We start from the raw sequence: 15,189 nt of genomic DNA, 5'->3' as shown, positions 1-15,189 counted from the left end.
TGAAGTTAAACACAACCAAATTTACATTGGTGCTTTGGCAGGGAAACTAAGCTATTTCCAAGGACAGGGCTGGCAGAGCGAAGCAAAACCAGGCAGGATCTAACTACTGCTTTATAACAGTTTATAATAGTATTGAAATTGTTGGGGCCCAGGACACATTCCATATAACGTTTTCAAACTTCAACGTGTTATATCCTGCTTGGTGTTGATGTGGGCCTAGAAACTGCGAAAAGTTGTATGGAAACTCATGTGTTGCGTTCTTTTGATTAATGTTCTTGAGCCTACAGATCTGGAACTTTATTTTGATGATGCAACCCTATTTTTGGAATCGGAAGATGGTTTATGTAAACAACAGAAAACATGGCTTACCCTAAATGGTGAAATCAATATTGCCTGTATACAAGTCCCTAGAAAAATAGATCAGCGAAAGTCCCGTCAAACAACAGTGAGTTAATAATCGTATGATATGAGAAATGATACTCATAGGAAATATGATTTTTGGTTGAAATTAGAATATAATAACATGTCTTATAGAAATCTTTCAGTTTGAGTACCATATATGAATACCATATAAGTGGGTTTGATTCTTAAAAAAAAGGGGGGGGCTGCCTGAAGCTGTGAGGAAATGGTCCCTGGGATCAGCAGAAAGTTCCCTCCTTTTCCTTTCTCCCGGCGAGCGGCTGCAGATGTTGCCAACAAGGCTGGCCATCTGTCGGTTTGCTCTTTCCATAGAACAACAGGACGCGAAAGGGTGCGCACTGCCAGGGGCAGCGTTCCAAGCTCTTGATGTGGCATGCTTTTCTGAGCAATTGCCCAGGGATCCCATGTCACCACCAAGCCAGGCAATGCCACTCGGCCAGTCATTAAATGCCACCGCGCCGTTCGTTCCAGCTTGTGTTGTGAAAAGGAAACTTGAGACACACGCTGTCAGTGGGACCTTGCTGAGCAAAAGGGGTGAGACCCTCTTTCGACACTTCGAGAAGGCATTGAAAATTCCTTTCTGCTGCTAAACATATGCTGGTATCCCTATGTACTGTTGGGGCTTGAATGTTTCGGATCCTCTCCCCGCCCCCCAACTTATGGCAACAGCTCTTATCCCCACGTTGGTCTCGCTTATTGGAATAAAATTGTGGAGTTGGTGAAGCCAGTATTCTGCACGGGGCAATGATTTTAATACTATCAATGGAAATTTGCTTTGTTCTGTTACTGGGCCTTTCTGTATTTCTGTGTATTTTTCTTCCATGGAATCGGCTATTTATTTTTTACAATATGAAGTTCTGTTGGCCATTAATACACTTGAATTGAACTGTTGTACAAAAGTCTGCACAACAGTATCTTCCATTTGTCCTCCTACTGCTCCCCATGCTCCGTTTTAACGCTGAAGTACAGCATGCCAGCATGGTGAGTTCACATGTGCAGGCACCCTTAATTTGGTATGATCTGGGACTCCAGGTTGCCACCACATTTAAGGACACCCCGCGCTTTCTCTGCTGCAGGGTGGCGGCAACTCATCCTGACGCAGAGGGTTGCCGTCTGCCCAGCAACACCTCTGTCACAACGTTGGAGCAAGGCTAGGCGGCGGATGTGCTGTACTTGCCTTGCTCCAGCAAAAAAGTTGGGATAAGTCCCCGTCTTTTTTAATTTGCAGCTTCACCGGAAAGCCCCGCAATGGCTGCAAGGTGGCCGCTGCGTCGTACGATTCGTGCTCCGCCACCGCGCAGCCACCATGGGGCTTTCAAAGCATAGAGGCAGCTCCTAGGGCTTCACTAAGCCAGGGGCCAGGACTGGCCTACACCTGCAGCAGCAGGAAGTGGAAGGGTCTCGAGGTGGCAGAATGGACTTGACTAGTTCAAATTAAAGGTGGAGAACAGGAGTGGGCAATTCCAGGCGGTCTGGGGGCTGCACTCTGTGGGGCATCCCCTTCCAAATGGTTCCTCCGCCTCCAAACAGCCCTGCTTTCCAAATGGCCAAATTAGCACTACGGAGGACTAAATGGGCAAATGTAGCTTGTTTTGAAGTTCAATTTCACTCATATTCTGATCCATAGTGCTTATGTGTCCATTTTTTGGGTTATTCCCCACCCCAAACACACACACAATGGGGGCAGTAGGGGCCACGTCCAGGCCCAAAGCACGTCTTGCCCACCCATGGTGGAGAAAATGTCACTTTTTAATGACCCTCTACATAATAATGTGGTCCTTCTTATGGTTTCTATTTTCTGGAAGAGCAGCATAGGGGTGGTTGAAGTTGCCCATCAACAGTTAAGCACCTGGACAACAGCAGACTGAGCAGCAAGTGTATGACTCACCTGGTCACAGTCTTCCCCACTATGATGAGATACATTTAATTTCCCTTTAAATGATAGCAGTTATTTCTAGATTCGCATTGATAGCTAGAAATTCTCACATGCACAGTATATATGCAAATCAGGGTCCTCTTCTGGGGCGATGTGCAATTGGCCACCCTAAGCAGGTGGCTCACAGGTTGCTGCCGCAGATGGTGCAAATGGCTGTCACTCAGTCATCCTAGTGCGGAGGGCCATGGCTGCCAGAGAAGACCTTTGGAGGGCACTTTCCTGGGGACAATCTCGACAGGCACAGTTGCCCATGGTGCTGATCGTGGTCCTGACAGGCACAAGTCAAGTTACACAGAAGCAAGGGGCAATTGCAGGGGAAATTACTGCCTCTTCAAGAAGATGCTTTTAACTTATCCCAGAGAAGGTTGCACGTGAATCAGGGACTGGACCTGGGATGAGATGTGGGATGCTCCAGCTGTTTGCCTTTTGAGACACACCCTGTGCAAAACAGAAGGGAGGACACACCCTTTTGCACGCTTGCATGACTTGTGTACAACAGACACACACACACAAACAAACATGCAGAGCCCATTCCCTATATATTGTGGCCTGCTAGGAGCTTGATAAATCTCTCATTTTTGCAGGCAAGAAAACCAGGCAATTTATCAAGTCCCTGGAAGGCCATAAGAACTAGACTGGTGAGCTGAATTCTGTTCAGGGGAGTACAAGTTATGTAGGTATCATTTAAGAGTGTGGTGAGAGAGAACAGCGGGGAGCCTCAGGCGAGGCCAGGAACAGATAGAGTGTGCTACAAAGGGCAGTTCTGGCACCAGCACCCGGCATAGTGGGGCTGATGCCATGAGCCCCCACATGATTAAACTTTTTTACTTATTTGTTTTTAATAAGAGCAGTATTGAATAAGGCAGATGTAGCTGCTACCCACTTAATTTCCCCCAAGTGTCTCTCGACCCTGATGTAAGGCACAGCAGCATTCTGAGGATTCTGGGACCAGAAAATCAGCCTTCAGCAATTCTTTCTTGGGCTGGTTTGACAATGGGCAGTGATACTCCTGACCTAGAAAAATGATCTTGCATTACCCGTGCAGAGAGCTGTTTGGAGATCATAAATCCTGGATGGTTCTCTCCATTGTCATTGAAATGACATGAGATAATGCTATATTTAAGGCTGCGAGGGTGGGCAGTTTACCCTTGGACACATTCTTCCAGGGACAGTCATTCTTAATGCCAACAAGCAGAGGGGAAAAGACATCACTCCTTTGTCCTTTATCTTCCTTCAGGACTGGCACCTTCACCAACCTGCTCTGGCTTTTCTGCACGTTACGATAGTAATTTACTACACAAACATTTGGAAGGTTGCCCTTCCCTCTCCTCCAAAGTTGTTAAACGAAGGTACGTGATGTTTTCCCCCTTCCTCCCAAACCTGTAATTTGCTTTAAATATTGTATTTGATTCTTCAGTATGCCTTGCATGCAAGAGTGGATTTTTTTTTCTTGCTACCATAACAATGTGTTTTACAAGAATCATCTGCTCTAGTTTCAATTTAATTTTTTTATTATTATTAGTGAGGAAGAGAAAATGTCCTTGAACTGAAAAGAATGCCTCATTATTTTATTAGGCTCCGGATGTTATTCAGCTCTTAGATTATTGAACTTTATAATTTCTAAAGTACTTTGTTAAATCCTTTATCATTTGTCAATAAAAGCCACCCTGGGAGGCAGAGGGGTGTTTCGATTAGGATGGTGATGATTTCAATTTATTAGCTGGCTTTCTAGAAAAAAGAAAAGAGGTCGTCCCTGCGCGTCCAAATGACGCACAGCTGATCCTGGGGTGAACCAGGGATCAGCACTCAGTTCTTTCCGGAGGTTAGCTTTTTTCCCATTTTTTCCCGCCATCTCGGGATCATCCCGAGCTTCGTGGGCGATATGGCTCTCCCTCCCAGGGACCTCCCTCTTCCTTACAGGTAGTAGGGCTCAGGAAACTTGCACAGAGCTGTGCTGTGGGAGGACCCTGGGCATCGACGGTGAAGAGGAGAGCAGTTTCACCATCTTTGGGATGGCACTCAGTGTCTTCCAGTGCCGAGTTTGTTGTGTATGTGTGGTGTTTTTTTTTTTAAAAAAAAAAACTCACCTTCACGCAAGATCGCTCCAATGCAATTGCATGAATGTCTCCTTTTGACTTTTATTGACTTCCTGACTGTTAGAGCAGTACGACAATGGAACCAGTTACCTATGGAGGTGGTGGGCTCTCCCACACTAGAGGCATTCAAGAGACAGCTGGAGAACCACCTGTCAGGGATGCTTTAGGGTGGATTCCTGCCTTGAGCAGGGGGTTGGACTCGATGGCCTTAGAGGCCCCTTCCAACTCTACTATTCTATGATTCTCTGTTTCTTTTTTTTCTTGTTCTTTTTTTAAATGTCGCTCCAGATCATCCCACTTTATTTTCGGGACAACCCACTGCCGTGTGGCCCTTGAAAGTCCCCGGAAGTAGAAAACACCCTGATCATCCCTCCCCAGTCCCCAAAGGGCTGCAGGTGTAGACAAACCCGAACAGAAAAGACACCCAAGGCAACTTAAAATCAAATTAAAACATAGACGATTTAAAATGCAAAAAATCATTGCCATTGTCGCCAGCTGCTCTTGCTCCTCCTTCTCTCTCTCGTCATGGCTCCCACTTGCTTGCTGGACAGGCAGAGAGCCGGGGAGCAAGCAGGCATCTTCTGCCCCTCCTTCTCACCACCATTGTTGCCTGGGCCAAAGAGAGAGGCAGGTGAACAAGTAGGTTGCAATGATGAAGAGGAGGAGCATGTTCAGGGGGGGCTCTTGGCAGGGGGGCCCTGCTTGGGTGTGAGCCCTCGGTAGGTGCCCAACCGTGCCGACCCTCGACGCCAGCCCTGCCTCCATGTGCAAGGGACGGGGATCAGTGGGAGTGAAGGCGCAAGCCCACATGGCTCCTCAACACTCATTCATATAATGCCCAACTGTGGCTGTGTGTTATGCTCGAAACACGCCTAGGCTCTTATGCACGGCTCCAGGGAGCTTCATGGTGAAACACTTGTACTGCAAAAGCCAGAAAGTTCTCTACACTACACTGTCTCCTCAAAGAGCAAACCCCGGGGAAGAGTATTTAGGGGAAAACAGACATGGGGGGTTAAATATTTGCATGATTGTAACCTTATGGCACATGTTCAAAGTAAACTCAGCATGATGCAATGGATGGAAGATTAGATTTGGCTATTGAGAACTCAAGGTCACACAGACAACAGCTTTTTAGAGATTAGGTAGTTATATTGTCAAACTGTCATGCCCAGAAACTGTCATTGTTTGACTTTTGAGCATTTCTGAAGTAGGGACGTCAGAGAAATTTGCAACAGAAATGAATGAGTTTGGATTTCTAGGAGTTTTTCTGCATTGCTGGTTGGCCACTGTGTGAACACTACGCTGGACTAGAGGGACCCTTGGTCTGATCTAGCAGGGTTCTTCTTATGTTCTTACACGAGGCATTTATTATGTGCTCGTCATTCCCTTCTGATGGTTGTTTACAGGTTCTTTAGACAAGGCTGTGGCCCTCCAGTTTCACTTCTGTTTACCAACAGCGCTTTTGGTGAGTTATTTTAGAGCAGTGGAAAGTAGGTATTATTTTTGAAAGCAAAGGAGAATGCTGTTTTCACTTACATATTTGTGCTGTGGTAAGAAAGGCTCAAGTGGTAAAGAAGGTGCGCCTCCTCTGTCCCACTCTACACCACCTCCTTGAATTCTTCTCTCCTACACATGGATTCCTTCCCCACATACCTTGTATTCTCTCACCCTGTTCTCCTACTTTACTCATCTCTGTTCAAAGCCCTCCTGAAATTCGGACAGAAGGCCATGAGACTGGCCGTGGGCAGAAGCAGGCCTCGGAGCGACCCTGTTGTTGAACCAACGGAGCAGATTGCAACGTTCTCCTCTCCTGGACTCCGCGTTCTCTGCTAAATCATCTAGCAATGTGTACAGCAGATCCTTCAAGCTTAAGATGTTTATTTCTGTCAAAGGACTTACTCATGTGTATATATATTAGTAGGGTCAAAGCTGGTAGTGGCTGGTGGCTTCAATATCAGTGGGGGCAGTGAATCCGCTTTGGGTTTCAGTCAGAACCAGTCAGAACTCTAAAGGAGCTCTCCAAGATGTGGAAATGTCCACATCTTGGACAGCTCCTTTAGAGTTCTGACTGAAACACAAAGAGAATTCATCACCCCACTGACATTGGGGTCACCAGCCTCCAATGATCAAGGCCTAAAGGAAGTAATATTTCTTGGAGCTAAAAGGGGCCTCCTGTGTGATGTGCGTATCCAATTCTACCCCTTCTCCAAATGTGCCAAGAGCACATTGACATGTTATGCTCATCTCCATGCCAGTGCTGGCTCCTTTATTGGATACAAGTCAACGTGTTGGTTTTTTCCTCTGAAGATGACACTCTAATGATAAGACAAAGGTGATGCACATATAAATAGACATAATTCGATTTCCCAATTTCCTTTAAGTCAGAATTGTGACCTAGGATGCTTCCAGATAGAGGCCTCCCAGAGCTACCAGTCAGAAGGCATTGTGCAGCATTTCCATCTTTTTCTAATTATTGGATTTTCTATTGTAAGGGAAGGAATAGAAGAACCGGTAGAGAAATACAGCAGGAGTACAAGTAGAAGGCAACATTAGCTGAATCTCCCATAAAAATCCATGAAAGCAGCAGGGCAATGAAAGCCTTATCTAGAATTATAGCTGTATAATGAACATCTTTTTCATTGGGAGAGAGATGTTTGTGGCCGTCGTACATCAGGCCCCATGGCACAGCCCTGCCCTGCGTCAAAGAAGCCAGTTGTGGGCTGCTGTTGCCCGGATGTGCCCAATTGTAGGCTGTCATCACCCAGATGTGATATCACCAAGTAGTAATGGTCAGATGCGAAGCGGGCAGGACATGGAAGAGGCCAGAGGAATGAGTCAGTTTAAGTAAGGTGCTAGGGTGTCCATTTACGAATCACCAAAAAAAGAGGACACACATCAATTTGGCAAGATGCTTTGACATTGCCTGCTAAGAAAGTCTAGAGATTGACTTCTTAATCACAACATACAGCTCAAAAGCAGCCCTGGAAATCTCTCTAATTTCTCTGTATCCTTCTCGCATCTGTTTTAAATGGTTTTAATCTTGAACGGAAGATAAACATTGCCTTTCCATTTGCTGTGCTGTTAGGGATGAAATCTTGCTCCCTGCCTGAGCTTTACTGGTATAAGAGTGATGGGAACACATGTGTGGTTAAGTCTGAGTATTTTGTGCTCGCTCGCTGCAACACTTTAACACATGGGCTATTTTAAAACCCGTTACTTGCATTCAAGGGTAAACCGTTTATTAAAAGTATTAGCCTCAGATGTACTAATTAAAATAGAAAATGCATGCCTCGAATGTGGCACAAGAGGTGCAATAAAACTAGATACAGAAATGTCTTTGCATTCAAGGAATCAAGTACATTCAAGTGAACCGCCCAGGGAGCTTCCGCTATTGGGCAGTATAAAAATGCAATAATAAATAAATAAAGGGATGCTTTGTTTTATCGATTTTTAAAATTGTGATGTCTAACAAGCACTTTGCAGACCCAAGTCACCCTTCTCCAACGTGGTCCTTTTCAGATGGTTTGGACTACAACTCCTACGATTACTGACTGTTTGCCATGTTGTCTGAGACTGGTTGGATTAGTAGTTGAAAACTACTGGAGGGTGCCAGATTGAGGGAGGCTGGGCTAAATAATTCTTGAGATATTCACCTGATAGTATTGGTGTATGTTTTTAAAATTGTGATGTCTAACATAGGGTGACCATATGCAAAGGAGGACAGGGCTCCTGTATCTTTAACAGTTGTATTGAAAAAGGGAATTTCTGTAGGTGTCATTTGTATATATGGAGAACCTGGTGAAATTTCCTCTTCATCACAACAGTTAAAGCTGCAAGTGCCCTGCCCTCTTTTAAAATGGTCACTATAGTATAGCTCCTGCAGCTTTCACCAAGTTCTCCATTTATACAAATGACACCTGCTGAAATTCCTTTTTCTATGCAATTGTTAAAGATACAGGAGCCCTGTCCTCCTTTTCATATGGTCACCCTATCTAACAAGCACTTTGCAGGCCCAAGTCACCCTTCTCCAACGTGGTTCTTTTCGGACGGTTTGGACTACAACTCCTACGATTACTGACTGTTTGCCATGTTGTCTGAGACTGGTTGGATTAGTAGTTGAAAACTACTGGAGGGTGCCAGATTGAGGGAGGCTGGGCTAAATAATTCTTGAGATATTCACCTGATAGTGCTGGTGTATGTTTTGAAGTTTCAAGGTATTAATTTATCTCTTGTTCAAGATCTCCAGGGCAAAGGAGTTAAATCTGGGTGTGTGGGAGGGGTGTCAATCTACCCTTTAGCCAAAACTGAATAATCTCAGAGTAAGCACTGCTGATGAAACAGTATGATTTCCTTGGCACATGAGTCAATTTTTTCTTAGCCCTCCCATGTGATCTGAGTACTTGTATGTTTCTTACAGTAAGCAGCCAGAAGATATTTTCTATGGGCTGGTTCACACGGCATAACAGCCCATCCTGCGTTAATTTACCCTTGAAGAGCTGGGGCGCATGTTGGCCACCATTATGAATACGCAACAGACCATGGGTTATACGAGGGTTGTTTAGCCCTCAAATAACTCCCACCAGCCGATTTCATACAACAGGACAAACCCCAGTCAGGTTTGCATATTCATAATGGCAGCAGACATCTGCTGCAGGTCCTCGTAGGTTTAGTAATCCATGATGGGCCGTGGTGTCATCTGAAAGTCCTTTAGGACTGATTCAGCCTCTGCCTTCTCTCCCATTCTAAACTTTAAACCGCCTCTTCCCCCCCCCCAGCATGTTCTTTAAGCCAGTATTGTTCTCCCTTCCTTGTCAGAGAGTACCTCAGAGGCAGTCATCATCAGTACAGGCATAATAAGTGGGACATGTAACAAAATGTTGCAGTGTGGAGTGCTCCGGTTCAGTGTTCCAGTCAGCCAGCCATGCCCTCCTGCATAACTGTCCCTGCAGAGGCCACCAGTGAGGGAGGAAGCAGCAGCCAGGCACCTCTCCACCGTGCCTGGGTCCAGCTCCAGCTCAGAGCCCCCTCCCTCCTGCTACCAACTGTCTCTGCAGAGGCCACCAGTGAGGGAGGAAGCAGCAGCCAGGTACCTCTCCACCATGCCTGGGTCCTGCTCCAGCTGAGAGCCCCCTCCCTCCTGCTACCAACTGTCTCTGGAGAGGCCACCAGTGAGGGAGGAAGCAGCAGCCAGGCACCTCTCCACCATGCCTGGGTCCAGCTCTAGCTGAGAGCCCCCTCCCTCCTGCTACCAACTGTCTCTGCAGAGGCCACCAGTGAGGGAGGAAGCAGCAGCCAGGCACCTCTCCACCATGCCTGGGTCCAGCTCTAGCTGAGAGCCCCCTCCCTCCTGCTACCAACTGTCTCTGGAGAGGCCACCAGTGAGGGAGGAAGCAGCAGCCAGGCACCTCTCCACCGGGCCTGGGTCCAGCTCCAGCTCAGAGCCCCCTCCCTCCTGCTACCAACTGTCTCTGCAGAGGCCACCAATGAGGGAGGAAGCAGCAGCCAGGCACCTCTCCACCGTGCCTGGGTCCAGCTCCAGCTGAGAGCCCCCTCCCTCCTGCTGTCAACTGTAACTGCTGAACTTTGCAACTAAGATTGTAGTGCCTGAGTTTGCTTTGCTTTCCCCCCTCCTCCTCCTCCCTCCCAATCCCCTTTCCTTTTGTGTCATGTCTTTTAGATTGTAAGCCTGTGGGCAGGGACTGTCAAGAAATACTTTTGTAAGCCGCCATGAGAGCCTTTTTTGGCTGAATGGCGGCATAAAAATCCTTAAATAAATAAAAAAATAAAATAAAATAATACTCCATTCCATTCTCCTTCCCACCTGTTTTTTTGGATCCCTCCCCCAACAGTCAGTAGTATTCCATGGCAATGAATTATGGTCAATCCTTAATGGGCTGCTTTTGGGGTTCCCCATCCCCAAGATTTGCTTATACTTCTGCAAACCTTGGGGCTCCCACAGGCCTGCTGATATACCTTCCCTCTTGTGTATGGATGGTGCCATTTTGACTACATAAGGGATGCACACTCACTTCTGAATTTTAGAACGGGAAGGAATGAAAACACATACGGAAGAGACCAGTGATCCTACAATTGCAATCAAACAGGAGAGGCCTGAAATCTCTCCTTTTAAAATCACTTTGTAAAATCAGGCTTCACCCCCACTTGCCACAAAGCAGGCTCCATCCACTGAGGCTCCAAGTTTGAACCTCCAGAGACAAATGTACTTTGTCCCCCACCATAGACTCCTATGATCTATACTAGCAAATGGACCCGGTTTTATGCAGGTTGGAATAGCACTTCGTTTGCTACAGCGAAGCCTTCAAGCAACCTTACGCAGGTGTCAGAGTTGGACATATTGTGCCCGCTGGCATCCCTAGGCATGGCCCAATCTATAGTGTGGCACTATAGCCACCTGAGTGGGTTTCTTTGTTGACTCCATTCCCCTGAAGGGCAGTTGCCCCACAGCAGCCAGAGGAAGCAGCCCTATAACCAGCTATTGGGCAGTATAGAAATGTAATAAAATAAATAAAATAACTCTGTTCCTCAATCTCTCCTGGCTACAAACTGCAAAGCTATGTGCTGATTAGGGATGTCTGCCATCTAGTGACCAAAGATGTTGCTACAAGCTTCAAATACACAGACACGTTTAAATTAATGAATATATTAAAAAAAACAAAAAACCCTAGGGTCCCCTTAGTGTGCACACCAAGTCTCATGTGTTTAGGTTTCAAGATTTTAGAGAGACAGACATCCACTTTTATGATGATAGATGAGGCTCATTGAAGCAGGAACCAGGATTGCTATTGTGGAGTGGTTCTGAAAATTCTTTGGGATGGAAAAGGAATACCCGTTTGAAAATTGTTTGCATTTAATCTCCCCAAGCATTAGGGCAGTGTCTAAAAGAAGCCCATGGCTGATCCCAAATGGGACGATAGATTGCAGAGTGGCCTCTTTCTCTTGGCAGCTGATAACGTGAAATGGACGTAAGCCAAGAGTAGCAGCATTGTTTGCCTCCCTAGTTCCACCTCTAGGAAAGTGATCAAATTAGCTCTGCTTTTGTAGATCATTTGGCTTGCTAATAGAGAGGCAACCATGAAATATACTCTGGTCAAATAAATGCAATTATTTGTTGTTAACCTTGTTTGATCGTTTTCCCTTTCTTCCTAGGTCTAGTATTTTGATGCCATTAATTACGTAGGATATGTCCTCTCTACTGATTTGGATTTTTACCCTGCTCTACCTTTAGGGCTTAGAGCAATTGAAAAACTACTCTTATGAGTACTTTTTAAGGGTATGATTAAAAGCTTAACCCTGACACGCCTCTTGGGGCTGGGGAAAACTGTCTTCCATAGAGTTTAAACAAAATGCGATGTGTGAGATCCAAGACTGGGTTGCCTGATGTGTTTTTCTTTGGCTAAAAGTACCGGTGTGTGGAATTGAATTGGGGCCATTGTGTTAGGGTAGGACAGTAAACCCTTTCTGCCGTGATGTGCTCCATCACTGAGCATATGGGAAATCCATGGGAAAAGTGCAGAAAAGGGCAACTAAAATGATCAAGGGTCTGGAGCATCTCTCCTATGAGGGAAGGTGACAACAGCTGGGATTGTTCAGCTTAGAAAAGAGGAGGCTAAGGGGAGACTTGATAGAGGACTACAAAATTATGCAAGGTGGGGAGAATGTGGAGAGGGAGACATTTTTCTCCATCTCCCCTAATGCTAGAACCCAATGCGGTCAACCCATGAAGCTGATTGGTGGGAGATTCAGGACAGATCAAAGGAAGTCCTTCACACAGCGCAGAAATAAAACTATGGAATTTACTACCATAAGATGTGATGATGGCTTTTAAAAGGGGGTTGGATGAATTCCTGGAGGTGAAGGCTGTAAAGAAGGGGTTAATTCATACATGGAATAGCTGTTCTTAAAAAAGGGAAGAATTGTTAAAGTCTTCTGTTGTTATGATTTTAGGTAAGAACTGATAAGCCGCCAGCTAGTCGCCAGCTGTGAGTGGGCGGATGGGTACAGCCCGGAACCGCTTGGGGCCCAGGCCGGCTGGCCTTGGAGAAATTAACATCTGAGGAAAAGTGCGAAATACCTCACCCAAGGAGGACCGGAGGGTGGGAGGGAAGTTGGAGTGGGAAAAGGGTTATAAAAAAGGCCTGTTTGAAATGGGGCTTTTGTCCTGAGCTGGCGGAACCTATGGCTGGGTGAAGTATGATACTGTATATAGCTTTTTAGTTTGCTGGTTGTGGGGTTCAATATATATCTGCATGTGTTGTTTTACTTGCTAATCCTGTTTGCTTGCCTCTTCTCAATAAATTTAAGTTTGCTTAACCCTCACTTTTGTGAGCTGTGTGCGTTATTCCTGGGATCTGTGCAAAATCCAGTGGTTAAGCCGGTTGGCTAAGTCTGGTCTCCTTTACAAAGGCTATTGATAGCTACTAGCCCTGATGGTTGTGTGCTACCTCCAGTATTCGAGGCAGTAAGCCTGTGTGCGCCAGTTGCTGGGGAACATGGGTGGGAGGAGCTATTGCACCACGTCTTGCTTGTGGGCCCCTGGTGAACAGCTGGTTGGCCACAGTGCGAACAGAGTGCTGGACTAGATGGTCCCTTGGTCTGATCCAGGATGGCTGTTCTTAAATCTCCTTTAGGTAACCTTCCCCAAGCTCTCCAGATGTGTTGGACTGCAATTCCCATTATTTCCTGCCAGTATGGCCAATGGTGTCTGGAGAGCACTAGGTTGGGAAAGGCTGCTTTAAGGCAGGGGTATAGAACTTCAGACCTGGGGTTGGGGGCAAATCTAACCCTCTGAGATGGCCATACCCCACCTTCCCTTGACCCCAGAGCCTTTCTCTCACACACCGGGTCCTTTGGTGATTTCCCAGCTTACTGGCAGTAAGAGATTTAGGCTAAATTATGCTGGTATCGTTGGCATTTTTGGCCCTGCCCCTTTTGCCTTTGGCCCCACCCACCATTGGAATGCGGGCCCCGAGAGCTTCTCTAAAATGGGATCCGGCCTTGGGCTGAAAGAGGTTCAACACCCCTGCTTTAAGGGAATGGAAATCACTATGGAAATGGAAATCTAGGGCAGGCTGGGTTGCACTCTGTGTATCTTTGTTAAAAGGTGACAACAACCCTACTTCATTTGCTGATTTTGAAAGCTGGGCTTATGGGATGTTTTCATTCCGGCAGGTAAGATTCCTCAGAAGCATCCATCATGGAAACCCGAGCCCTTTTCCACCGCAGGGAAGAGGAGCAAAAGGAAGAGAGGCACCGAGATTTGCAAATGACCTCTAGAACGAGGAAGACAAAGTTCAGGACCAGGTGCGCCAATGGCTTGACGAAATGACACAACCCAGTATTAGGAAGAGGGCTTTTTCACTGGTAATATATGTTGCAGCGAATGTCCAAACTTTAGAGAGCCTAAACTTCTTTTGTGATCATTGTCTGTGAATGCATGCTGCTAGCGAATGTTTTGGGACATTAAAAAAAACCCAAACAACTTCATCTAGAATTATCAGTGTTTGTATGTGAGTGTCCCCCAAATTAGAGATATTAACTGTAACATATAAACTGAGTTACATTTTGTACTGTCTGAACTTAAAAACCACAATTAACAGCCAGCAATCAAGCATCCAGTTTATAAATTTTAAAAGAACAAGAAAAGAAGATTATAACATATATAACCTTGATGTGCAATTGCTGGTCATTTATTCGGGTTTGCACATTGCATCACCTATGTATTGGTTTATATTAACTTTTAAAAGCTCTTTGCTCACTCCCTTAACTGGTAAGATTATTATTTATTTATATCTCACCTTTCCTCCAAGGAGCTCAAGGTAATGAATCTGTATGCCTTACTACCACCACAATTTTATCCTACAACACACCCCTGTAAGGTAGATTACACTGATAGAGAGTGATTGCTCCACGATCATCTGGTGAACTTCATTCACCTCCTTTTACCTGTGGACGTGTGTGTGTGTGTGTGTGTGTGTGTGTGTGTGTGTGTGTGTGTTTGAGAAAGAGAGTGGTCCTCCAAACTCTAATTGGACTACTGTTGAACCATATAGATTCCTATCAGGAAACTGCCTCTTAACCATTATCTCCCTTTTGATGAAACATCAACTAACTATAGTGGACTATTAACCAGCGATCTGCTGAACAAACAAATGGTCACCTTGTAACACACACACACACACACACACACCAGCTCCATTCCAAAGAAAAGACATGACTCCAATAGTAAAAATGATGAAATAACATTGGCTTATCCAGAATGTCTCCAAATGTCTGGATTCCCGTTTCTTGGTGTCTGCTTATGCTGTGGATACCAGACCAACAGTACAATCCCATGCATGTCTACTGAGTAGTACCACTGAATTCAATGAGACTTACTCCCAGGTAACTGTGTATAGCATTGCAGGCAAAATGTCTAATTTACAATGCAATCCTACACATATCTACTCAGAAGTATAACTGAGCCCAGTGGCACTTACTCCCTGGTTAAGTGTGTTGAAGTTTGCAGCCTAATTTCATTTATTTATTGAAGGACGTTTTCATCAGGCCATTCAAAGGATAAGTCTCAAGGAGGCTGACATCTCGATTTAAAATGGCTCAACAATAAAACAATTAAACAATCTATATAAATAAAAGCCCAGACTGCTCCTCCAAGCCAGTTATAGTTTTTGCCCTCTGGCGGCTTCTAGGGACATTCCTCGGAACTGCGGCCTTCTATGG

General features: G+C 45.6%; 1 protein-coding gene across 2 annotated transcripts in view; it reads left to right on the top strand.

Annotated features, from left to right (window-relative positions):
• Positions 1-3,512: 3,512 nt before the first annotated feature.
• The window catches only part of MYOM3 (myomesin 3), a 66,447-nt gene continuing 54,770 nt past the window's right edge, over positions 3,513-15,189 (top strand). For both annotated transcript variants that reach the window (XM_063140809.1, XM_063140808.1), the window contains exons 1-2: positions 3,513-3,705; positions 13,642-13,773. In XM_063140809.1, coding sequence (XP_062996879.1) covers positions 13,667-13,773 — 107 coding nt within the window. In that variant the 5' untranslated portion in view covers positions 3,513-3,705; positions 13,642-13,666. The remainder of the gene's footprint in view (positions 3,706-13,641; positions 13,774-15,189) is intronic.

Source organism: Elgaria multicarinata, chromosome 13 (genome assembly GCF_023053635.1).
Source record: "Elgaria multicarinata webbii isolate HBS135686 ecotype San Diego chromosome 13, rElgMul1.1.pri, whole genome shotgun sequence".
Classification (NCBI taxonomy): domain Eukaryota; kingdom Metazoa; phylum Chordata; class Lepidosauria; order Squamata; family Anguidae; genus Elgaria; species Elgaria multicarinata.
This window is presented reverse-complemented; position numbering and strand designations above follow the sequence as displayed.